We start from the raw sequence: 25,670 nt of genomic DNA, 5'->3' as shown, positions 1-25,670 counted from the left end.
GAGTTTTGGGACCACGTGAGTGCTTGGTGATTAATTCTTTCAGCTTAAAAAGCCTTTATTTTACCATCATTTTTGAAAGATTTTTTGTTGGGTATAAAATTCTAGGTTAACAGATTTGTTTCCTTTCAGTACTTTAGAGATTTTGTTCCACTGTCTTCTCCGTTGCATTGTCTGCACTGAGAAATCTGTTTGATTCCTTCTGTTTGTTCCTCTGCATATGATGTACCTGATTCTGGTGGGGGGAGGTTGGCTGATTTTACAATTTTATTTTCATCATTGGTTTTGAGTCATTTGATTGCAATGTGTCTTGGTGTATTTTTCTTCTTGCATTTCATGATTAGGGTTTGTAGGACTTCTTGAATTGATGGGTTTATTTTTTCACTCGAATTTGAAGTTTTTGCCATTATTTCTTAAAATATCTTTTCTGTCTCCCCCCCTCGACTCCCCCCCCGCCCCGCCACACCCCTTCTCATTCAGGAACTCCAAGTCTCCAGTTACACATGTATTAGGCCACTTGAAGTTGTCCCACAGCTCATTGATGGTCTGTTTATTTTTCTTCACTTTTCCTCTCTGCATTTCATTTTGAGTAGTTACTATTGCTGTCTTCAAGTTCATTAATCTTTTTATCTGCAGTATCTAATCTGCATTGCCTAATCCCTTCAAGTGTATTTTCCATCTCACGGATCATAGTTTTCATTTCTAGAAATTCAGTTTGGTCACTGTCTTAGTTACCTCGTGCGGCAATAACAGAAATATCACAAGTGGATGGCTTTAACAAACAGATTTATTCTCTCACAGTCTAGAAGGCTAGAAGTCCAAATTCAGGGTGCCAACTCCAGGAGAAGATTTTCTCACTCTGTCGGTTCTGGGGGAAGGTCCTTGTCATCAGCCTTCCTCAATCGAGGAGCTTCTCAACATAGGGATCCTGAGTCCAAGGGACGTGCTATTCTCTGGTTCTCGTTTCTTGGTGGTGTGAGGTCCCTTGTCTTTCTGCTCATTTCTCTCTTTTATATCTCAAAAAAGATTGACTCAAGATTCAACCTAATCTGTAGATTGAGTCCTGACTCATTAACATAACTGCCTCTAATCCTGCCTCATTACCATCATAGAGGTAAGATTTACAACACACAGAAAAATCATATCAAATGACAAAATGCTGGACAGTCACACATACCGGGAATCATGGCCTAGCCAAGTTGACACACATTTTTGGAGGACACAGCTCAATCCACAACTGTCATTTTTATATATCCCACATGTCTACTTAACTTTTTAAAAAATAAAATTTTTATTTTGGAGATTTTAGATTTACAGTAAAGTTGTTAAGATAGTCCAGTCTCTTTATACCCCTGTCTCAGTTTTCGCCCTTTCTAACATCTTACATTAACATGGGTCATTTGTCAAAACTAAAAAAACTGGCATTGGTACATTACTACTAACTAAATTCCAGGCTTTATTTAAATTTCACTGATTTTTTTTTTTTTCCATTACTATCCTCTCTCTGTCCCAGGAACCAGTCCAGAGCACCACATTGCCTTTAATTTTTATACCTCCCTAGCTCTGGTCTATAATAGTTTCTCAGTCTTTCCTTGTTTTTCATAACCTTGAAAGTCTTGAGGAATACTGATCAGGTGTCCTATAAGAATACTGCCTGTCATGGATTGAATTGCGTCCCCCAAAAATACCTGTCACCTTGGCTGGGTCATGATTCCCAGCATGTATGATTGTCCACCATTTTGTCATCTGATGTGGTTTCCCTACGTGCTGTAAATCCTATCACTATGATGTAATGAGATGGATTAGTGGCAGTTATATTGATGAGGTCTACAAGATTAGTGTCTTAAGCCAATCTCTTTTGAGATATAAAAGAGAAAAGCAAGCAGAGAGACATGGAGACCTTATACCACCAAGAAGGCAGTGCCAGGAGCAGAACACATCCTTTTGACCTGGCATTCCCGTGCAGAGAATCTCCTAGTCCAGGGGAAGACTGATGACATGGACCTTCCTCCAGAGCCACTAGAAAAAGCCTTCCCCTTCAGATGACGCTCTGAGTTTGGACTCGTAGCCTACTAGACTGTGAGAAAATAAATTTCTCTTTGTTAAAGCCGTCCACTTGTGGTATTTTTGTTATAGCAGCACTGAGACACCCCCCAGTCTGGTTTTGTCCGATGTTTTTCTCAAAATTAGACTAGGATTATTAGTTGTTTGGAAAGAACACAGCAGAGGTGAAGTGCCCTTCTCATCTCATCACATCCAGGGATAGGTGATGTGCGATGACGTCACTGGTGCCGTTACCCTCATTACTTGGCTAATGTAGCCTTTGCCAGGTTTCTCCTCAGTAAAGTGATTATTTTTCTCTACTCCATTTTTTGGAAATGAGTCACTAACTCTAGCCCACCCTCAAGTGGCTGAGGGGACGCAGAATTAAGCTCCACATTCTGGGATTCTTTTGTAAGGAAAATCTGTCTCCTCTCCTCCATTTATTGTATTCACTCAATTATTTATAGCCTCGTGTGATTTATTTTATTGCTCAAATTGTTCCAGCTTTGGCCATTGGGAGCTCTCTCAGGTTAGCTCCTGTGTCCCTTTGACATGCCCCCATCCTTTTGGGTCTTGAGCACGTCCTTACCTTCTGGTACACAAGCTCATCTTGTATTTTCCCTGCCTCAGCCCTACAGCCAGACATTTCTTCAACAGTGCGTCTTCTTTTAATTCCAGTATGGTATTTAGAAACCAAGATCTGGGAGCTGAGTTTGTACTTAACTTTTGAACATATGGAATACAGTTATAACTTTTAATAGCCCCATCTACTAATTTTAACGTCTGTGTCAGTTCCAGTCGGCTGTGATTTATCTCCTCGTTATGGATCATATTTCCCTTCCTTTTTGCGTGCCTGGTAGTTTTTTATTCTATGGCAGACGTTGTGGATTTTATCTTGTTGGTAGCTAGGTATTTTTATATTCCTAGAAATAGTTTTGACCTTTGTTCTGGGTCATAGCTAAGTTACTTGGAAACAATTTGACCATTTTAGGTGTTCCTTGTCAGATTTGTTAGGCAGGATTGGAGCAGTTGTGTCAAGTTAATTCTGAGTCCTGGCAACCTCCTATGTTTCAGAATAGAACTTTTCTATAGGATGTTGTCAATGGCTGTGATCCTTCAGAAGTAGATCCAAGTCACCCCTGGGTTGGATTCGAACCACCAACCTTTCAGTTAGTAGCAGAGTGCTTAACTGTTTCCACCACTCAGGAACTCCATACTCAGGCTAGGGCTCATTATTCCCCACTACTGAGGCAAGACCTTTCTGTGTAGTCTAATGCCCCATGAATTTTGAGGCTGGTCATTCTGGCTAACGGGAGCAGGTACTCTCCCTGGCCCTGTGTGAGCAGCAGTCACTGTTCCCTCTGATCCTTTCAGGTGGTTCTTTCCCCTGCCTTGGGTAGTTTCTTCATACCTGTGTGCTGATCAGTAAGTACTCTGCAGAAAAGTTACGGGGAACCCTATGCAGATCTCCAGGGTTCTCTCTGTATACAGCCCTCTTCTCTGCTATTCTGCAAACTCCAGCTGCTTTGATCTCCCAGACTCTCAGTTCCATCTCCCCAACTTAGCTGGTCTGCTGGGCCCTATTTGGCCTCTCCTTCCCTGCACCACTGTTTGGAAACTCTCTGAAGGCAGTAAGCTGGAGCAGTCTTAAGACTCACCTCATTTGTTTCTTGTCTCTCGGGGATCACTCTCTTTCATTGCCTGATATCCACCGTTTTGAAAACCATTATTTTTGTATATTTTGTGTTTTTTGGATATGTCAAGTGGGAGGGCAAATCGGGTCCCTGTTACCCTATCTTGGCCAGAAGCAGAAGTCCCACATGTAAGCTGTGAATGACGTATTTCTTAATTGGAAAGGATGGAGCTCCTTTGATAAAGCAACACTGAGCCTGAGTAGTTCTAAATTGTTCTCTCTGGTTGCCAGTCTCCTCGTCTTTACAAGCATCATGAGTGTTTAATGAATACAACGGACAAAACCTCACTGAGTCTCAGAAGAGAGGGGGTTGCGACCCCTGTGATGTCATACAGCGCCTGCCCTTCTGCCGTGTTTGCAGAGTCTCGGCTGTGAGCAAGGAGGAGTGAGCAAGGAGGCCGAGCTTCAGCAGCCTCATTCCGGGACTTGACATCCTCTGGGTTGCCTGAGCCTTCTCCATCTGACCACCTGCCTCTCACAAGCCACCGCCCGGACCTCTGAACCACCTTGGCACTCCATAGCTTCCTCTCTGATGGCACAAATGACTTTTCGCCTTGTATGTAGCAATGTGTGCCTGTCTCAGCTCCTCTCGGAGACTGCTGGCTTTGTGATAAAGCCGTCAGGTCCTGATCAGCTTTGGAATTACCCCTGGTGTATCTGGCACCAGGCTTGGTAATGGCACAGTTTATGTCTGATTCATCTTTGTATTCCAGCCCTAGTCAGAGGTGTAGCTAAGGTATGGCAGGGACGGCATGTGACCTGGGCACCACTTGAAGGGGAGGAGGCCACCTCTGAGCAGTTCTATTAACCATCGCAGTTTCCATCGCCAGCTGTGAGAGATTGTTCAGCAAGTTAAGACTAATATTTGAGAGCTTCCATGACTCAAGGCAGAGTATGCAATCTTGTTCTGCTGAGTGTAGAAGGAGAAGAAACGGACAAAATGACTCTGAGCACATCACAGACCAGTTTTCATCAGTGAAAGCAAGGAGGGTGCCATTGTAATTTTCATGTAGTGCCGTAATGTGTTAAGTAAAAGATTAATGATCTTGATTTGTATTTTTGAGCTGATATTATGGTAAAGTTATCTAAAACGTGGGTGCCAGATATTAGGACAGGATGCTTGCCATAGGAGCCATTTTTCTGTAGCTACGCCTTTGCAGCCCTGAGCACAGAACTTGCACACAGGGTCCTCGGTAGCTATGTAATGGATGAATGAATGAATGAGCACCTTCATGATGTTATCTTCTCACATATGATCTACTGTTCTGCCCACATGGCAAGCTGTCTTATCACATCTGAAGAGAAGTTCTGGCCATGTCCAGTGGGAGGGAGCTAGAGGTCCAGGCAGCAGCAGACCTGGCTGGCAGCCCAAAGACGGGTCCCAACCCCGGTCCTTGGGAAAGTTGCTTCTTGATGTTGAGCCTCAGTATTTATGATCCGAGGCTTCCTCCAACCCCAGTAGCCTCTGATTCTTCTTGCTATGAAACAACTCAAGCAAGGATGAATAAGGATGCATTATTTGAACGCGATAGCTGTTTTCTTAGCAAAACCCAAGATTTATGCCTCAGACCAGATTTCACAAAATGCCTCTCTCTTTATATATCTGTTAGAAGCAAATGGAAAGACGCTCTCAAACACCATCTCCCTGCTTTCAGTATCAATTGTGTTTTGAAAAAATAATCGCAAAAAGAGAATGTGCACCTCATTAACCGAAAACACGTAAAGAAAAGATCCTTGAAAAGAGGCAAGTGTGAAATTTGGTGTCAAATTCCAAGTGAAGCTTAGAATCAGCCCTTCCGTTTTACACTGATGGAATGCCTCCACAGGGGCCCTGTTGTGGTTTTTGGTAGAGGGACAGTTCTACCTTGGGTGTGAGGACCCAGATCCTTGTGGGATATCATCCATGGCCACCGGACTCACTCATTGTGGCAACCAACAGCCATACCCCATTCCCAGGTGTCCACTGGAGGGTGCGGCTGGCCCTTGTTGAGAACCATGGGCTGGTCGATTTATTCCCCAGGATAAACAGAGCATTGGGTAACCTTCCCTGGGCCATTGGTGGGCAGGTAAGAGGTTCCTGTTGGCCGCAGGCCTGGCCGTGGGGGACTTGCCTGGAGCTGTTACAACCTGAGGTGGAGTCGGCAGAATCCAAAATTGCTGCTCAATGAGAGGGAGGCAAACCCTCTGGGGTTTGGGGGCCAGTGCGTGGGACCCCTGCTGTAGGGAAGGCTGGTCCTGGACCTGCGTTGACGCACCATGGGCAGATTCAGGCAAACCAGAGTACCCCAAAATGAGGAATTAGATGGAAGGATTTTGTGTTTGATATTGATAGCGCTGAAGAAGGTCATCATAGGGGAAAATGAGAATCCCTTTGGGCCTCCTTTTATTTATTTTAGAGTTTATCCCTGTTTTGAATTACATAGAGTATGTCTTTTTAGTGCGGGGGTGGGGGTTCTAAAGGCTGATCCCCCGCTGGCTGGGATCAGATCAGCGGCATCCTTGTGCCAGCCATGTCTCTGGAAGCATGTCTGTATATGACTGGTTTCTGTAATGACCTGAGGCCTGCCCTCAGGACCTTGCATTTGTTAATTTGATGGTGCAAAAGGTTAACATTCTCGGCTGCTAACTGAAAGTTTGGAGGTTCAAATCCCCCCAGAGGCACCTGGGAAGAAAGGCCTGGCAATCTATTTCCAAAAAAATCAACCATTAAAAACTCCATGGAACACAGTTCTAGTCTGACACACATGGGGTCACCAAGAGTCTGAATCAACTTGATGGTAACTGGTTTCCCTCAGAAGCACGTAATAGCTTCCTTGATCTCCTGATCCAGCAGCAACAATTCAGGAACCACTCACTTCTTCCCATCTCTCCTCTCCTCCCTGTATTCCACATGGGAGTGGATAAGAGTACAAACACTTTGGAGAACCAGGTTGGCAGTTCCTTTAAAGTTAATCATATACATACCCTGTGACCCAGCAATCCCACTTTGGGATGTTTACCCAAGATAAATATAACAATTTGTCTCTACAAAGTCTTGTACCCAAATGTTTATGGTAGCTTTATCCACAATAGTCAAAACCAGGAAACAGCCCAGGTGCCCATCAACAGGTGACTGGACAAGCAAATGGTGGTAGACTCATACCATGCATGGCATGCTACTCAGCCATAAAGAGGAATTGTTGAAGTCTGCAGCAACTTGGATGAAGCTCAAAGACGCTAAAGGAAGCAGAAGAGCACACATAGTATGATTCCATTTAAGTGAATGTCAAGAATAAGTGAATCTCATCTGTGATTTTAGGAATCAGAATAGTGGTTGCCCCCAGGGTAGGGACTGGCCAGAAGGAGGCCCTGGGGAGCTTTCTGAAGTGACAGAAATGCTCTGTATCATGACAGAGGTAAGGTTTACACTTCCCCCTCTCTCCCTCCTTTTCTCGTTCTCTCCTTTCCCGCCTCTCTCCCTCCTTCCCTCTCCTTCCATCCCTCCCAGTCCTTTTGCAGTTCTGAGCACTTCTTTCCTGTTGTGTCTGGGTCTTCCCAGAGCCTCTGGGCTACAGCTGTGTGCTGGGAGGTGTTGGTCCGTGCTTTGCTCAGAGGCAAGTGTTGTGAGCCTCATCTACACCTGTGTCGCAGGTGCCCTATCCCCAACCTGCGCCAGGTAGGGCAGGCAGGTTCTCTCAGGACTCCATTGACTGAGTAGTGGCAGAGGCCTATGGCACCCAGTATCAGTGACCTTGTCAGAGACAGATGGTTAGCGTCTCGGAGCTGCTGGAAGAAAGTGCCACCTGGGCGGCTTCGAACAACAGGTCTTTCTTCTCTCTCAGCTCTGGAGGCTGGAACCCGGAATTCAGGCTGTCAGAGAGCCATGTTCTCCCTGAAGTCTCTATTGCAGGGCCCGTCCTTGTCTCTTCCAGCTTCTGGTCGCCCCAGGCATCCCCCAGTTTGTAGCTGCATCACTCTAATCTCTTTTTTGAGACACTGCTCATAAAGGATTAGGATCTACCTTACCCAGCAAGACTCATCTTAACAGATAACATCTTCAAAGACCCTATTTCCGAACAAGGTCACATTCAAAGGTACTGGGGGTTAGGACTTCAATGTATTTTTTGAGGGGGGACACAATTCAATGCCTTACAGCGACTTTTTCAAATTTTAGCCACCCCATACAAACTGAGACAGCCAAAATCCTGCAGGGAGAGCCTGTCTCTTACAAGCAATTAGCTTAAGAACCTGGCATTGGCGGGCCTCCCTCTCTCTTGCTCCTTCCTCCCTCCCCCAGCATCCCCTGTGAGTCCTGTCCCTGCCCCCACCTCCAGAGGACGCGGATTTAATGCCTCAGCTGAGAGAATGAGATGTTCTGTTATTTTTCATGGGAAATTAAGCCTGACCCTGCTGTCAGTTAGCTCATGCCCAGAGAGGATGGATGGTGGGGGTGCAGCGCTTAACCTCTGCTCTGGGACAACCAGGGCCAGGGTGGAGGCACATGGGGGCCAGCCTGGCTGGAAGCCAGCCATGATGTCACCGCCCCTCTCCCCAGGGTGGGGGTGGGGAAGCCAGGAGAGGCCAGAGAGCCTTCATCCTGGTGATAGATGGCTGGGAGGCCCAAAACTGGGGTCACCAGGCAGTCCTGCTCTGATGTGCCACAGTTGCTGGTCCAGGGGACTCAGCTACTCCCATCTCTTTCAGCTCCCAATTCCACCTCGTGTCCCGCCGAGGAGAGCTGGTGGTCGGGGCTGGTGGTCATCATCGCAGTATGCTGTGCCTCCTTGGTGTTCCTGACTGTGCTTGTCATCATCTGCTACAAAGCCATCAAAAGGTGAGTGCCCGTCCAGTCCCCGCGTGACCCCAGCTGGGCTCGGCGCTCCTCCACCCACCCCCATCATATATGTTTTTAAATTATTAAAATGGTTAGACATACTAGAAGCAGAAGGAACGTACAGCAAACTGCCATCTACTCTCGCCCTGATTCCACAGTTGTCAGCGTTCGGCTGTATTTACTACACCTGTTTCCTTTCTCTCCCCTTTCTCTTTTTCTTCACTGGAATGTTTGAAAGGGGGCTGTAGACATGACACACCTGTCATTTTTAGGGAGTTTGGTTCAGCAAACATTTAACGAGCACCAGTCATATGTCAGGCCAAGTGCAATACAAGGTGAGCTGTAAGGGGCAAGCCCTGCCGTGGGGAGCTTGCTCAGGGCCTGGGGATATGGGAATCATCCTCACAGGTCCGGGTGATGGAGTCACCAGTGGGAGGCACCATGCTGGCTTGGAGTTAGATCTGAATTCAGACCCCAGTTCAAGCTGTGTGACCAGGAGGAAATCACTTCCCCTCTCTGGGTCTGTTTCCCTATCTGTAAACCGGAAATAGAATAGCTACATCATACTGTTCTGAGGGTGGGAGTCGGTGGTGGGTCAGGGGAAGAATTCTTGCCATCCATGGGGGAGATTCGGTAGGAGACCCAGCTTCCGTTCCCAGCCAATGAATCTCATGTGCGGCCACCTCCCAGCTGTCACTGGAGGGTTGTGTCTTGCTATGATGCTGAACAGGTTTCAGCAGAAGCTTCCAGACTAAGACTAGGAAGAAAGGCCTGGCAATCTACTTCCAAACAATCAGCCAATGAAAACCCTGTTGATCACAACAGTCCAATCCTATTGTACATGGGGTGATCATGAGTCGGGGACAGACTCAATAGCAGCGAACAACAGCTATTCTGAGGGGTAGTGAGATGCCCTCTGTAAATAATATGCCCAGTATGTATACTGCACAGTGCCTGGTGTACAGTAAGTGCTCGCCGAGTACCGAACCAGCCTCCATTGTTTCAACAGAGTCGCAGGTATGAGGAAGAGGCATGGCAGGTGGAAGTGATGGTTCTCCTGGGGAATAGGGAAGGTTGAGATGCCTGAGGGAGAGTTTTCAGTGGATGTGACTCCTGAGCTGGGTTTTGAAGGATGAATAGGAGTGTTTCAGTCGAGTTTTGAATGATCCAAAGAGCAAACTATCTTTTACTAACACTAGTCATTTCTGTATCTACCATCTCTGCCTTAAAAAAAAAAAAAGTTTACCGGGCACCACCCCATTGTTGGCATCTAGGAGAGTTGGAGTTGGGGTGTGCAGTGCAGTATGGCTGTTGCTGAGCCTGTGGAGGCTTGGGCTGCGTCCAGTGCCTCGAGTACGGTGGATAGGCCACGGTGTGAATGGCACAGCCTGGAGTGCACAGCACAGCAGCTCTGGCGAGGCCCCTTCATTTCCGGTCTTTAGCAACACCCTCCAGAACACCGTATCTAGCTCACAGGGACCTTGAAGGAAGACAGAGTCAAAACACAAAAATGTTACAAAACACCAGAGACGAATAAAGAAAAAAAACAGCCAACCCAGTTGCCATAGAGTCAATGCGACTCATGGCGACCCCATGTGTGTCAGGGTAAAACTGTGCTCCACAGGGTTTTCAGTGGCTGGTTTTTTGGAAGTAGATAAGCAGACCTTTCTTCCTAGGCACCTCTGGGTGGATTCAAACCTCCAACTTTTTGGTTAGTAGCCGAGTGCTTAACCATTTGTGCCACCGGGCAGCCTTAAAGGGTAATAAACAAACCCATTGCCTTTGAGTCGGTTGTTAATAATATAATAAATTTCAAAAAAAGTTTAAAAAAATTTCCCTGAGGCCCAAAGTTAGAGGATCTACATTAAAAAAAATCGTAGCATGTAAAACATTTCATTTAACTCTTTTAGCCGGTTGTTTTATGCGATTTCACTTTATAATTCAAAAGCAGGAGTCAAATATAAAGTTACAAGTCTTAAAACCCACTTAAATGAGTGCACAGTTGGCGTATAGGCTGAAGGGCCATGCAGAGCCACACCTGGGCAGAGCCGGAGGGGCTGTGGTCCTGGCATCTCCCTCCAGCCAGCGAGACCCTACCTCTGCCCCAGTGCTCTTGCTGCCAGGCAGTCTCCAAACGATAATAACAAGGGAATAGCTACGTTCACGTGTCTCAGGCCAGGCAGTGATCGTCTCTTCTCCAACATTCTATGAGTTCATCTTCGCCACCATCTTTTCCCAATTGGCTCCATTTTACAGATGTGGAATCTGAGGTTCCAAGGGGTGAGGGAGCAACCCAGGATGGTACAACCAGGGAGCAGTGGAGTCAGAATTTGAACCTAGGACCAGCTGGCCCAAACCATGGCGCCATGTGGCCGCTGCTACCGAGAGTTTCACTCCAGTGTTGGGCTGAGAGTAGCCCTCACATTCCTGTGTGCTCTTCCTCGGGGGTGCCCAGAAGAGGGGTTGTTGGGGTGTGGGGGGCATGTCTGTGCCCCTCTGAAGCCACAGGATGGACAGACAGAAAGGCCCTGAGGCCCCGAGACCCTGTAACTCAGGGTGGGACACACCCAGGTGAGACCCAGGCCGTGGGAGGTCTTGGCAGCCTTTGTGGGTGCTCCGAGAAGTCACGGCTCCTTCTGACTGGGATGACGCAGCACCTGAGCTGAGGGCTGCTGGAATGGGAGGAGGTTTTCAGAAGCAGAGCCAGGAAGGCATTCCAGGCGAAGGCACTTGTGTGAGCAAAAACATGAATATCCCAGAGCACCAGGAACCCCCTTCGACGTGGGAGATGAGGCTGGAGAGAGCCGTGAGCCTGATGGAGGACCTTTTGTTGAGTGGTTTGCTGTGACTCCGGGCACTGCGAGCTACTGAAGGTTCTTGAGGAAGAGTGAAAACCAGCAGGGACTCCTCCCCGCCTTCCCTCAGGGTGCTCAGCATAATCTTTTTAATAAGCTGACCCAAAAAACAAAACCAAACCTAGTGCCGTCGAGTTGATTCCGACTCATAGTGACCCCATAGAACAGAGTAGAACTGCCCCATAGAGTTTCCAAGGAGCACCTGGTGGATTCAAACTGCTGACCCTTTGGTTAGCAGCCCTAGTGCTTAACCACTATGCCACCAGGGTTTCCTAATAAGCTGAAGCTCTTAACAAAAGACAAACAGTCCCACTGAGCTGTTTCTGCCTCCCTCTCTGTTCCAACCTCCCCTGGAGTAAACTGTACCCGCTTCGAGGAGGGGGAAAGGGGAGTACTGTTGACCAGCCATGGCTGTGCTCTGCTGTCTCAGTGGGGCTGGGTCTCCCAGGAGGAAGGTCTGGGGGGCACCATTCCTGACTCTTCTCAGAGCAGCCCCAGGGGTCTCCTTCCTGGCCTCTGTCCCCTCCCACCGGTTCTGAGCTCTTGGTTCCTGGAAAGAACCAGATGGTTCAGGTGACCAGTCTTTGATAACAAGGATCCTTACAGGGGTGTGGCCCGGTCAGGGTCAGGGGAGTAACTGGGGCTGGGGAGGCACTCAGGGACCAGCCACAGTAGGAGCTGTCCCCACCCTAGGGTGACAAAGCATGGGCAAGTAGAAATGGTGCCCCTCAGCCAGAGAGCCAGAGCTTTGCAAGAGGGGCCGCCCAGGAGAATCTGTGGCTGGAATTGCTAGAGTCACACCCCCAAACCTGGAGAGAGAAGCGGGGGAAACGCCCCGAACTCTCCATGCTCTCTGGGCTCCTGTAGAGTCCTCTCATTGGTCAAACCCAAGCTGGGGGGTGGGGGAAGTTGGGAAGTGGGGGTGAGAGATGGGGGAGTAGCAGTTAGCCTCCCCAGGTACAGGGCAGGGAGAGAGGGCAGAATGGATGGTGGGGGTTGGGGGCTGGGGGTGGCGGATGGTGAGAAGGGCAGTGGGGGCTCGGGTCGAGTTAGAGGAAGGACGGGGGTTGGGAGGTGGGGGAAATGGAGTCCAGCATCTCAGCCCCTTTCTGCCCAGCCACCATGTCCTATACCCTCCTCTGGGCCGAGACTGCGGCACATGGGATGGTAAGACCCAGCCCTCTGCTGTTAAGATGCTCCTAATCCAGAGAGGTGTCCCAGGCACACGGCCACAAATACTCAGCAACTGGAGGGCTCTCTGCCTGCTCAGTGTGCCCAGGGCCTGCCTGGAGGGAGGCCTTAAGACAGGGTGGGGCAGGGGGTGGGGTGGGGACAGGGTTACCTTGCTGGGGGAGGGAGAGGGAGGCAGAGAAGTTAGGACCCCACCCAGCAGGTGTAGAAGGCCAAGTGGCCCCCACCGCCGGGCTGGCCTCAGCTGGGCAGTGACAGTGGGCTGCGCGGAGCTTCTGTTAGCCTCTCTCCCCTGAGGAAACCGGTTCCTTGCTCACGGCCAAATCTTTTTGGTCAATGAATCATCTGAAACCAGCCTTTTCTTTCAGTAAACGAAGGCATTCTGTGCTGCTGTTAACCTGTGGAGAGGAGAATTCAGGGATGAGCCCTACTTCGTTTGCTTTTGTTTGTTTTCTTTTTTAAACTCTCATGGCCTCAAGTCCCAGGGAATGGTTCCTGGAAGATCTTTGTTAGTGCCCCCAACACAGCCTTTCAGAACCTTTCTGGATGGTTCTAGCTGGAACAGGGAGGGGGAAATTCCGGAGATGACGGCTCAGCATCTGAGGGGTGTCCACCGTGGGACCCCAGGCCTTGGAGGGGGTTGGGGGAGGAAGACTGAGAAGGGCACCTGTCACTCATCCATGTACCTGACCACAGAGTCCCACTGAAAAGGGCCCCACTGGTGGGAGTGAATCAGAGCCTCGTGCTGTGACTCAGTAAGCATCCCCCAGATCCAGCTCTGCCGGGGGCTCCTGTGATCAGGGGCACAGCGGCTGTGCGGCCCAGAGGAGGGGCGCCTCGCCTAGATGGAGGGCCGGGAAGGTTTCCCGGTGACATGGTGGTGGCTGGGCATCAGCCAGGACAAGGGTCTGAGGAGAGTGTCGCTGTCGTTGGAGCTAGCCTGTGCAGTGGTCCTGAAGTTCCGGCCAACTACCCCAAACTCTGGCAGATTTCCCAGCCCCCGGAGCCCATGCAGCTTGCACTTTTGTGGTCCCCCTGCCCTGAGCTTATGGAGAACAAGCTTCTGTATCCAGAGCCCCAGGATGATCCGGAGCCCTTGTGCCCCCCACCCAGGCCCCCTTCCCAACCCTAGGCCAGGTGTGCTCATGTTCTTCATAGCAGGACAGCCTGGAATTGTTCAAGGACCTACAGCGGGACTCAGGACCCCTGGGGTCTGTTCCCAGCTCTGCAGCCTCACTTGCTGGGCCCCAGCTTTCCTCGTCTGTAGAATGAGGGTCCTCCAAGTCTCCCCCTAGCTCCCCGAGCCTGCATTTCCGGGGATCTTGGTGGGCTGCCAACACTAGGGCACTCTTCCTGGAATGCCTGCCCAAGGCCTGGCTGTGCTTGGTGCCCAGACTATGGTGGTGGGCACCCAGGCATGGTCCCTTAATCAGACGTCCCCGAAAGACCACATATTACAGTCTGAGAGGAGGATCTGAAGGGAAGATCAAGGCAAGAGCCAGCGAGGTGATGTCCAGGGCGCCCACTGCTCAGGTAGGAGGGCTGCTTCTCTGGCTGGGTGGTGCAGAGAGCCCCACAGGCCCCCCAGGCTTCACTCCTGGACTGCCCTGGACACCTTCTCTAATGGCCACACCCTCCAGCGTTCCCCTGGCCCAGTCACCCCCACCTCCTGGTCCCAATAAGAACATTCCCTGGTGCAGGTCCCCACTTTCTGCCATCGATTTTCCATTAAGCAGCTTGACAGCCACTTTCTTCTAATTTACAAGGTATTGGCTACAAGACCAATTAAAGGCTGCAGAACGTTTTGGCCTACCGTTAACTGCAGACAATAAACAAGTATGCAGCCTCCTGGGCGTGCGCCTGAGTGTGGCTGTGCAGGCGCCTTATTGCTCGGCTCTGGGACTCATCAGCTCCTTCTGATTGAGCCACTTCAGCAGAACGAGCACTTTTGAAAGCCCACATCTCTGGTAGCGCACCGGGCTGCTCAGGGGGTCAGCATTGGTCCACAAATACTTACTGAGCACCTACCTAATTTCCACTGAGTCTACGATTCAGGGAAAACTAGGCTAGGTGCTGGGGATATAGAGATTAGCAAGGCCTAGTCCCTGCCCTCCCTCGGCTAGTGGCGGGAGCAGGTCAAACACACCATCACCCAGCCAAACCAGTTGCCATTGAGTCGACTCTGACCCCTGGCGAGCCCATGTGTTGCAGAGTAGAACTATGCTCCGCAGGGTTTTCATGACTGTGACCTTGCCGAAGCAGATTGTCAGGACTTTTTTCCAAGGTACCTCTAGGTGGGATCGAACTGCCAACCTTTTGGTTAGTAGCCAAGCACTTAACTGTTTGCACCACCCAGGGCCTCTGATCAAACACACACATACTAACAAATTAACAAATGGAGTGATTTAAGAGGCTGAAAAGAACGCTAGAAAGGGAAAAACAAAATGAAAACAAGGATAATGGGAGAGAGAAAGAGAAGGGTTGCTTCCCGGACCCGAAGAGTAAGGACAGCGGTGCAGGCTTTTTGAGGGCAGGTGGAAGCCATGGAGACTGTTGTGATTAGAAAGTGTGGCCAGGGTTTCGTACATTCATTATCACCTTTTAATTTAATTTTAATTTTTATCAAAGTAATATATGCACATAGTTTAAAATGTCAGATGTACCACAAAGCTTTTAAGAAAAACAGCAGCCCCCTGACTTTCCCCTCCTCTCCTTCATGTCTCATTCTTGAGAGCAGCCACCTTTAACTGCCAACTGTCCCTTCTGCCATTTTCTCCCATACTCTAAGTGGTGTGGATCCTGCTATTTAATTTTATTTTTTCATTTGTAAACATTATCTATCGACTTTCTACCATGGCAGATGCAAGATTCAGAGCCCTTACCCTGCCTACACACATGTAAGACATTTCCCTTCTTCCCATCCTCACCTATGGTGTTTTTGGTTGCCATGGAGTCACTTCCAACTCGTGATGATGTCATGTGTGCAGAGTAGAACTCCTCCATCAAATTTTCAAGGCTGTGACCTTTTGGAAGCAGATCACCAGGCCTGCCTTCCAAGGTACCACTGGATGGATTCGAACTGACAGCCGTTTGGCTGGTAGCCAAGCACTTCAGCATTTGCACCTCCCAGGGACGACTCCTCTACCTGTAGGTATGTCCAGTGTGGGACCTGATGACTACTCAGTGTTAACTTCATGACGATGGAATTGTTCACAGCTGAGCCACGTAGTATACTATGATTTGCTTCCTTTCCTGGAGTCAGCAATGCCTCCTCTCAATGTGGTCAAATACATCAGGTAATCAATCTGTCAGCCCCGTTTTTGTCTTGGAGACAGCCTCCCCAAGACTTCCTCCTCCTTTCCACATGGACTGGTGGCTCTGGGTCTGTTGCACAGTTGAGCTGCAATTCTCGTCTCCAACAACCTCCAGGCTGGGTGAGCCTAGCAGGCTCCCCGGGGGAGCCTGCCGCACTCAGCTCCCTCTCTTTCCCTCCAGTCCTTCATCCCTTTAGTTTCACCCCATCATGGAATTTTCCCAACATCTCTTCTGCATCATGACTCAATAGAAAATTACTCAGTGAAATTAGTTTCCCTTTTAGAATTTTCATGAGTTTCCTATGGTGTCCAAGCAAGAAGGCTGCCTCCTGGTCATGGGTCAGCCCCTTGTTTTAGAGAGGAGGAAACAGAAGCCTGGACGGGGACAAGAAGTGGCTTAGGTCACCCAGGTTTCTAGCCCAGGCCCCGCTGGTTGGCCTCCTCCCTGTGTGGTCATTGAGTCCTCTAGGAGCTCGCGCTGGCCAGGGCCCTGCCCCTCACCCCTTCACTTGAGTCCTTATGGCTCGTCCCTCAAGACCCAACTCAAACACCACCACCTCTGAGATGTCATCCTAGACAGGGGAGCTCTCTCCCTTCCCTGCTCAAGTGCTGGAGCTGGAGCTCTCCCCACGTGGACATTTCTGCTTCCTGCTGTACTCAGGTGTAATGTTGGTGTTCACATGTATATGCACATGTGTGTATGTGTGTGTGTGTGTAGCAGTCATCTTGACTTACTCGTCTGCCTCCCCACAGCGCCTGGCACGGCACCTGGCATGTAGTAGCTGTTCAGTGATGGTCTGTGTGGAGTGAATGGAGGCTTGTTTATGTAGACTTGCCAGATTCTACCTTTTAAATTTATAAACTCTATTTGGAATTTCAGTAAGCTCATATTTTTTTATGTTTCCATCTGGGTGAGTGAAGTAAAATCTACTTTTAGGATAAATAACATGTGCCCAATTTTAAATGCCTAACCCAACCCCTTCACTCATTTCTGCTTCCTCCGCCCTCTGCCATCTTGGCTCTGCTCCCTCCACGCCCCTGTCACCTCTGCCTTCTTCTCCATACACAAACTTGACAACACACATGTTGACTCAGCAGCCCTCCTCCCTGCCTCTGAGCAGCATGGCCTCCCTCCCACCTGTGCATGACACATACTCAGGATGGGACTGCCTCAAAGGAGCCCTTACCATCTGCCCCCAGGACATACTACTGTGCTGTGGATAGACCAGCCCTCTTCCCCTGCTGTGGTCTCCAGCTGAACCATAGAGTCATGGCCAACAGAGGGGCAAGAAGAAGAGAAGGTCAGTTGAGTCAGTGGTCAGCAGAGAGAAACAAGGGTCAGGACATGGGTGGAACCTCTTCATCCATCCCCAACTCACCAAGAACTTCCAGAACCAAGAACTTCAACTTGGGTGCATCTTGGATTGCTAGGATGTGAAAACTGGGTTTCTGTCATGGTCCAAACCCTTTTTAGCCAGGTTGGGGCCCAATGCTGTGACAGGATGCTCAAGACCCAGCTACTCCCATCCATCACTTCTCCTCACTACCCTGTAATACCACCCCCACATGCACCCAAACCCAGTATCTCCAGATCCCCAAGTCTGGTTGTGCTGTGACTCAAGTAAGCGTTGGTATCACCCAAGGAAGGACGTCTTTTGGTCAAGTGCTGGACATTGGTACATGAACTTGGCTGCTCCGAGACTACCTTACTTCCTCCTGGACCTTGACTGTATTTGTAGGGGAGGGTGCTAATTCTTACACTTTGTTGCAGAATGAAGTCTCAATCTTCTAAGTCCTGGTCTAGGGCTCTTTCTCCCTGGGCCTCCCTGCCATCTTCCAGGCTCCCTGGGTTGGATTTTTCCCCTGGGGATAGCCTCGAGGTGGGAGACCCGCTCCTACAGGCAGAAGTCCTGAGCACATCTGTGAAGTCAACCTCTGAACATGGCTAAGAAGCTCATTTACATTTCTCTTGGTTTTAGGAACCAGGCCATTTAGGGAGCCAGTTGTAGCCATCTCTTCCGGGACGAAGGTGGAAATGCCCCTCCTTGTGTTAGCGAGACCTCTCCTTAACATTCCCAGAGCCCCATGGGAGCACAGTAGGTAGGAAGTCCGTGCAGACGGGACAACGCTGGCTGCTGCTGGCCAACTGCAGCTCCCCACTGACACCTTTCCAATAGCAATACTGCTATCTTACACTTACTGAGCACTTACTGTATGCCAGACACTAAGTACTGGACACATATTAACATATTTAATCCTTACGACAACTCTATGAAATGGACATCATTGTTGTGTTCATTTATAGACAATGAAACTGAGGCATAGAGAAATTAGTAACTTGCCCAAGGTGATACAGCTAGAAAGTGGTGGAGCCAGTGTTTGCTGAGCTGTGACATCTGTCCCCTGGTTCTTCTGCTGTGCCACCCCAAGTGCTGTGCTTAGAAAAGAGCAGGTATGGGGCAGGGAAGTGCAAAGACAACGCCATCTTCTGCTCTAGGTAAAAACCAATGTCCATGGCGCTCCACTGAGTCCCAGAAAGGCTCTGGGAGGGAGTTCAGGCAGCACGCGGGCATCAGAGTGGTTTGGGGTCAGCTCCGGGGGGGGGGGCAGGAGGGGAGCAGACCAAGACCACGTCTCAGGAAGGCCTCCTGGACAGCCACCCTCTCCCCTTACCAGGCTTAGGCTCTGGAATGCTCCAGTCTGGGGGCGGGACCAGCCAAAGGGGCCTGCTTTGTTGGGTGGGACCCTGCCCAGACTCCCTGCCTCCATTCCTTCTTGGTTCCCTATAGCTGGTCTCCTGCTTGGCCTTCTGAGTTTCCACTACCCCCCGGGTCCCAGGAGCACCAGGCATCTCACAGCCAGCAGCTGGCTGTAGAAATCTATCTCGCCTCTTCTCCTGCAAGAGAAATCCTGCCGTCTTCCCACGGCCACGTTAGAAAGGGGGAACCCTGGTGCCCTCCGGGCTGCCCATTTCCTTGGGAGCTCCAGACCCCTTTCTTTGCTTTGTTGATGGCCTGCCCTTGAAAGCCCTTAAGCCATGTCTCCCATGACCTGGGCCTGTTATGGTTGATTTTTTTAAACCTAAACCCAAGATTTAATACATATTAAGGAGAAATGCAGTGTGGATTTAGGCCCAGAGTGTTTGACTGTGTGTATTTTCCAGACCCCTGAATCTGATGTCCATTCTCCCCCTCGTATATTGAAGATAAATTTAAGAATCCCACTTCAGTCCCTCAGTGGCCTCATGGGGGACAGCACTTGAGTGTAATAAAGAACTACCAAACCCCACCCCACCCCCATTCCCCAACGTCAAGTTTTCCAGGTCATACAGACTCCCTGAGTCAGAAGTTAAGGCCACCCAGCAACATCAGAGCTGCTTCCAGCACCCCGGAGGAGGGTGGGAGGGCCAGGAAGGGAGATGGCGGAAACAGGAGGTAGAGCAGATCAAGGCCCAGGGGCAGAGACAGGTGCAGCAGACACTGCCCACGAGCCCAGGGGCTCTTCTCAGAAGCCCTGTTTCAACCAAGGCAGCAGGTGTGAGCCCAACAAACCCGGAGGTTCCAGAAGGTATAAGTGAGCATCTATGTAAACGAGTTCCTCAAGCCCCACAAGGTTGGAATGTACTGGCTTCTAAGCCAGAATGAGGCAGGGTCCTTGGGGGACTTTTCAGAACTTTTGTGACTCTCCCAGAGGAGGGCAAGGCAGGCTTTCCCAAGCTGGTCTGGCTACGGAGCCCGTTTTCAGGGGAACGCCCTCTGGGAAGGCTGATTTCACGAACAGCCTTGTGGACTAGGAGATGGCAGCAGCGGGCGGTGGTACAGGCACCACCACAAACCAGCTGGGGGTCCTTGGGCAAGTTACAGCTCTCCTTAAGCCTCAGTTTCCCCCATGAAATGAATCTCTTAACTCCAGGCCTAGCTTCTTCAGGGAACCATGGTGAGAAGGGACTCGAAAATACCAGTCCTTTCTACAAAGCATAATCCTCTATGGAAGGAAGTGTTGGTTTGTGCCTTGCGTTTCTAGAAGAAGGTATAGTGGCTGGGCTTGGCCACCTCACACGAAGTGCGTTTGGGTTTCTTTGCTTATTTTTGTGAGCTCTTTCTCCTGCAAAAGGGGGCCATTTCTAGATTTGATCTCAGTGTGTTGTCTCTGAACAGGCTTGTGGCCTGGTAATCCCACCCCATGAACCTACTGATAACGACCTCACAGATCCTCCCTGCCCTAAACTAATTCAGAAAGGCCTTTACCCCGTAGGCATCAAACTAGTCACCAAATATGAGTCCTTCTCATGCTGGGTTTGGGGAGGCTCTGAGAACAATTGAGAAGAGAGCAGCAATCAGTCCCCAGGCTTCAGACAATGACCATAAATGTTCAATTAGAGAGCAGACAACAAGGGCTAGTTCAGACTCAGCCTGTGGTCACTGGGGACACAAGAGGTACCTGAGCAGTGGCCCTGTGGGGCTCAGATCCACCAGGAGACAGCAGTATTGGGGCGTGGAACTGGGCTATATATAATATGCTGCCAAGACCAGGAAGGCCGAAGCCTCCCAGGCCTAGAGCTAGAGGCCAAGGCCCTCCTGGAAGATTCAAGGTAGCAGGTAGGATTTGAGCCCAGCCAGAAAGTGGTATTGTGAATTCAGAACCTCAGCAAGTGTGCCAGGGTCTTCTCAAAGCCTCCCTCCCAGGCCTTCCTGACCTTCTTTCTGCATAGGGGAATGGCTTTTGAGTTAAGTGGCCTCTGGCCATCTGGCTCGGATCATTGTCATTGTCACCATCACCATCACCATCATCACCATCAATCCCATCATCATCATCACCACCGTCATCAGACACCACCACAATCGCCACCTCCAGCATCATTACCGGCACGCTCATCACTATACTGCTATTACCATCATCAACACCAATACCGCCACCACCACTACTTCCCCACCACTGCCATTACCACCACCGTCAGCCCTACCATCACCACTGTCGTCACAACCACTAATGCCACAGCCACCACCATCACTGTCATCGCTGCCACCATTGCTACCGTCACCACCCCTTATTGCCATCTCCATTACCATCACTACAACCACTGCCACCAGCATCACCATTATTGCCGTCGCCTTCATCACATCTTTCATTTGCCTTGACCACACCGAAGCTAGACTGCAAAATTCAGCCACTAGCGTCTCTCCTGTATTAACTGTCTGCACCACCCAAATATTCATTTTCATGTCTGTACACTCATAATCAAAGCGATCGGTCAAAGCCCTAACGCTGGGCTGCCCATACTTTCTAATTCATCCAGAATAGTCCCTATGTATGCATGTTATCCCTGCTTCATTATTAATGGCTCCCCCCTTTCACTCTTAACTGCACCCTGACTTGCATACAAATTATATGGTCACCCTAGCTAAGACCGCATCCAGCTTCTGACTGACCCTACGAGGACCAGCAGTCCCAGGATGCCAACCCAGAACAGTCTGGTGGGCTTCCTGCTGGGAGTCTCACAGCTGCTAACTGGGAGGCAAGATATTCTCCACGCTCGCTCGTTGGTAACTAATGGCTGTCCTGCCCGTTCCACTCACTTCCAGGAAACCACTGAGAAAAGACGAAAACGGCACGAGTGTCGCTGAGTACCCCATGACCTCCTCCCAGAGCAACAAAGGGGTGGATGTGAACAACGCGGTGGTGTGAGTCTGCAGCCCTGGACCCACTGGCCAGAGGGATACCTTGGTGGCACAATGGACATGTGAAAGCAGGGGGACATGAGCAGACCCTGGGCTTGCCCAGGACTTCACAGCCTTGCAGGCCTTGCATCTCCCAAAGAGGAAACCATCCACTTCCCAGCCCTGCCGCGTCAGCCCACCGGCCTGGGCAGCGCAGACACAGGCCCGAGCCAGGGACCCTGCATGCAGCCTGCGGAGGCATCCCTGCCTGTGGCTCTTCCTAAGCCTCTTCCCTGTCTTGTGCGTGATCCACTGGCCATCCCCCAGCACTATCTAAAGCACGTGCTCATACAGAAAGGCGGGAGGGCAGGGGTAATCTGTCTATCTGTCTGCTGTGACAGGGAAACATCCCTTTTAGTTAAAAGAAAGGCAGCCCAGAGTCCACCTCCAGCTGAGACCCTCCCCTCTGCCAGGAAGCCCACCTGCTTCTCTGCTGACCCTGCAGCTCCCTTCAGAAGCCACTGGCACAGCCCTGAGACCCCTTCAAAGGTGCTTCCACACATCTGCCATCCCCTTCCCTTGCCCTTCCCCATCCACACTGTCCTCAGCGCCTGCCTTCCCCTCTGCTCCTACCAACGCCTGAGCTGGGCCTGCCTGCCCACCACCGAGGGCTGTCGGCCCCATGACCAACCCACTCTGGGGCAGTAAAGCTCGTTTACACTCGGGGTGGTGTCTGACCTCCTGGGGCAATAGTGACTCCAAGCCCTAGGCCCAGGGCCACCAGGAAGGACACCTGTTCTTAGACACATGCCTAGACCCACATCGTGGAAACTGATGCATCCCTGTGAGCCAGGCCCTGCCTTCGCTCAGCAGAGCCCACCAATGTGCCCATCCCTTGCAGGTGGCACTCAGGCCCTCCTGATAGACCCTGGCCCCTGCCTCGTCGAGAAGGAGGGGGTGTCCCCAGTGTCTCCCTATAACAGTCTCTCTGTGGTCATATGTTCTGAAATTGCTGAGCAGTCTGGACTGGGTGGCAGATGGAAGGCAGAAAAGCGGGGAGGGAAGAATGGACCCCCCAGTCTTGGTCACCCCGCCTGGCTGGCCTGGTCCCCAGGGCCTGCCTGCCCCGAGGGGCACATTGCTAGGCCCAAGAAGCCAGCAGCCTTGTGACTTTGTGTCCCCTTGTGCACTGAGAGGACACTTGTGATCCCATGAGTCCCCTCCCCTCCCCCCACACTTGCCCAGAAGGAACCAGACACATTTAATGGGGCCACTATGGCCACGTAGGGATTTACCTGGGTGGACCCATTTGTCCCCCAGACCCCCATGGAAACCAGTGTGGTTCTCTGGCCACAGAAATTGTCACCCTCTCCAACCCAGGTGAGGCTACACCCACTACAACCCGGGTGAGGTTACACCTTTGCCAATCCAGGTGAGGTTACACCCTCTCCATCCCAGGCGAGGCTGACACCCTTGCCAATCCAAGTGAGGCTGACAAACTTGAAAGCCAATCTCCACATGGGGGAACCTCAAAAGGCCCATTGTGCCAGAGACTTGTGCCTGTGCAGCTATCTGGGTGTCATCGTCAAGGAGAATTTGCTGTGACTGTAACCCACAGCCTGCCCCGGCCAGTGGTGCAGGCTGAGACCTGCCAGGGCACTCCCTCCCGTAAAGCTTTTTCCTTTTCTGCTTTCCATCTGCTTGAGGAATTGAAGACTTGGGTTTGGATTTGAGTTCTGCTTTTACATGCTGCCAATGGTCTCCATCCTTACTCCCCCACCTAGTGAGCACTTCACAGTGAGCACACTTGGTGGACAACCTTGGTGACCCCGGAGAATGCAAACTCCAATGACAAGGGGCTAAGAGATGTGGGTCAATGGGACGGTAGGGCTGAGAGACCCAGCAGACCCCACTCCTCCCACTGCTTACAGCCCCTGGGTGCTTGCTGCCCCCCACCCCTACCCCTGGTGCCCTTGGCAGACACCTGGGCAGGTCCCTAGTCCTGAGCACACCCCCATCCCCTGCTTAACCGATGAGAAAATGCCGGTGGCTTTGAGCCAGTCAGAAACTTGGGAGTGGTCAGAGAGGACAGCATCAGCTAGAGGGGGGTCCTAGCTGAGCACTTGTAGAGTGCCAGGGCAGCCAGTCCTGGAAGGACATGAGCATGGGTACAACCCAGCTCATCACAAGCCCACCCAGTCCCACCATCCCCAGCCTTTGACTGAAACCTAGGAGGGTTGATTCTACAATTAGCCTAATCCTCCATGGGTGGTGCAAGTGGTAACCTGCTTGGCTGCTAACCTAAAAGGCTGAAGGCTCAAGTCTACCCAGAGGTGCCTTGGAAGAGAAGCCTGGTGATCTACTTCAAAAACATCAGCCATTGAAAACCCTGTGGAGCACAGTTCTACTCTGACACACATGGGGTCAACATGAGTCCAAGCTGACTTGACGGCTACTGGCCTAACCCTCCAGCCCCAGGCAGGAACCTCCTCCCTGAGCGTCCCTCATGCTGTGGGACCAGGATCCCCTTCCCGGCACCACGACACAGCCGGGACTCTGTTAAAGGCTAACATTTGCCCTGAAATGCCCTCTAAATTGGGTTTGTAAAATCCCTTCTCACCCATTTGTGAAAATCACAGGAAGAAGCCAGTTTTGGACAAAAGGAATGACTTGAGAATAATCCCCCGCAAACCCAGAACCAGCCATTCAGAAGAGACATCTCACGGTGCAGCGTAAGGATCCCGCCAGGTTTTTAGCTTAGAGACTGACGCCGACATAAAACTGCACCTGCCTGGTGCTTGAGCTTAAAATTTGTCTTTAAGAAATGTACCTGCAGACCCCAAACTGACCAGTTCTCCAGTGAGCCCGAGCAGGGCGGTAGAGAATGGAAGGTTCATTCGTCCTCTGCATTATATCAAATAGGTTATTTCTCAATCTATGGTCTCATAGTTGAGACCAACTTTAGAATTTAATGGCATCTAGAATCCCCCTTTTTTTAGAATCCCCCAAAGAGCCCTGGTGTCACAGTGGTTAAAGAGCTCGGCAGCTAACCCAAGGGTCAGCAGTCTGAATCCACCAGCTGTTCGGCGGGTGAAAGATGTGGCAGTCTGCTTCTGTAAAGATTTACAGCCTTGGAAATCCTGTGGGCAGTTCTACTCTGTCCTGTAGGGTCACTATGAGTCAGAATGGACTCAACGGCAACAGGTTTGCTTTGGTTTTGGATTAGAATCCCTCAGAGCCTTTGGGTGGTCCTTAGAAGCTTCTAAAGCAAGTTTAGGAGGAAAGACTAATAGATGTAAAAATATAGACACATATATTATATATAGTTATATATATTTAAAGATATATATATAAAATTACTATTGTCCCTGTATCTATACAAAATATGGTTTAAATCGCCCAGCTAGCGTGAGATATCTAATGCATGAATGTAAATATCCCACAATCTGCCTTCTTAACAACGAGCCCAGTGTACAGGGGAAGCCGACTTGTTCCTGGGAATTCAGCCTCAGCGGACAAATGCACAGTCGAGGCCGGCTTGTCCTCCAGCAAGCCCTTTGTGCGGACTTGGTGCTGAACTGCCGCCTAGGAAGCCCGGCCGGCAGCATCAGGGGTGTGTGCTGTGTGCTGCTCACGAGGAGAAAAGCACCGTGACTTTTTTATCTTCAATAAAAATATAAAGATGGCTGTGCGTTGTCATATGTAGTGGGCACTGGCCCTGGGTGTGGGGTGGAAGGCAGGGACCAGAGTAGAGCAGGAGGGGGCCTGTGGACTTTGTCCCTGAACTGCTGTTGTCAACCAAGGGCTGGGCTTGGGAGCCTGCTTATGCCGTTTCTGTACTGCTTTCTCCTAACACCACCAAAGGTCGGTATTTGGGGGAATTTCTAAGGTACCGCCAGTCCTGCCCTCCGCTCTCCCTCCCCCCACCTTGGTCCTTGAAGCAATCAGGAATAGGTTGACCAGCCATCCCAGTTTGCTGGGCGAGGGGGTCTCCTGGGACACAGGATGTTCTGTGCTAAAACCAGGAACATCCTGGGGCAAACGGGAATGAGTCGGTCACCCCAATTTGACAAGTGCTCCTGGGAGTCAGCGGGGCAGGAACCAGCT

General features: G+C 50.5%; 1 protein-coding gene across 1 annotated transcript in view; it reads left to right on the top strand.

The window, feature by feature from the left end:
• Nucleotides 1-23,217, top strand: part of PRIMA1 (proline rich membrane anchor 1) — a 75,859-nt gene extending 52,642 nt beyond the window's left edge. Inside the window, exons 3-4 of the mRNA XM_064292908.1 lie at nucleotides 8,417-8,546; nucleotides 21,489-23,217. Coding sequence (XP_064148978.1) covers nucleotides 8,417-8,546; nucleotides 21,489-21,591 — 233 coding nt within the window. The 3' untranslated portion in view covers nucleotides 21,592-23,217. The remainder of the gene's footprint in view (nucleotides 1-8,416; nucleotides 8,547-21,488) is intronic.
• The last annotated feature ends 2,453 nt before the right edge of the window (nucleotides 23,218-25,670 follow it).

This window comes from Loxodonta africana, chromosome 10 (genome assembly GCF_030014295.1).
Source record: "Loxodonta africana isolate mLoxAfr1 chromosome 10, mLoxAfr1.hap2, whole genome shotgun sequence".
Taxonomy (NCBI): Eukaryota; Metazoa; Chordata; class Mammalia; order Proboscidea; family Elephantidae; genus Loxodonta; species Loxodonta africana.
This window is presented reverse-complemented; position numbering and strand designations above follow the sequence as displayed.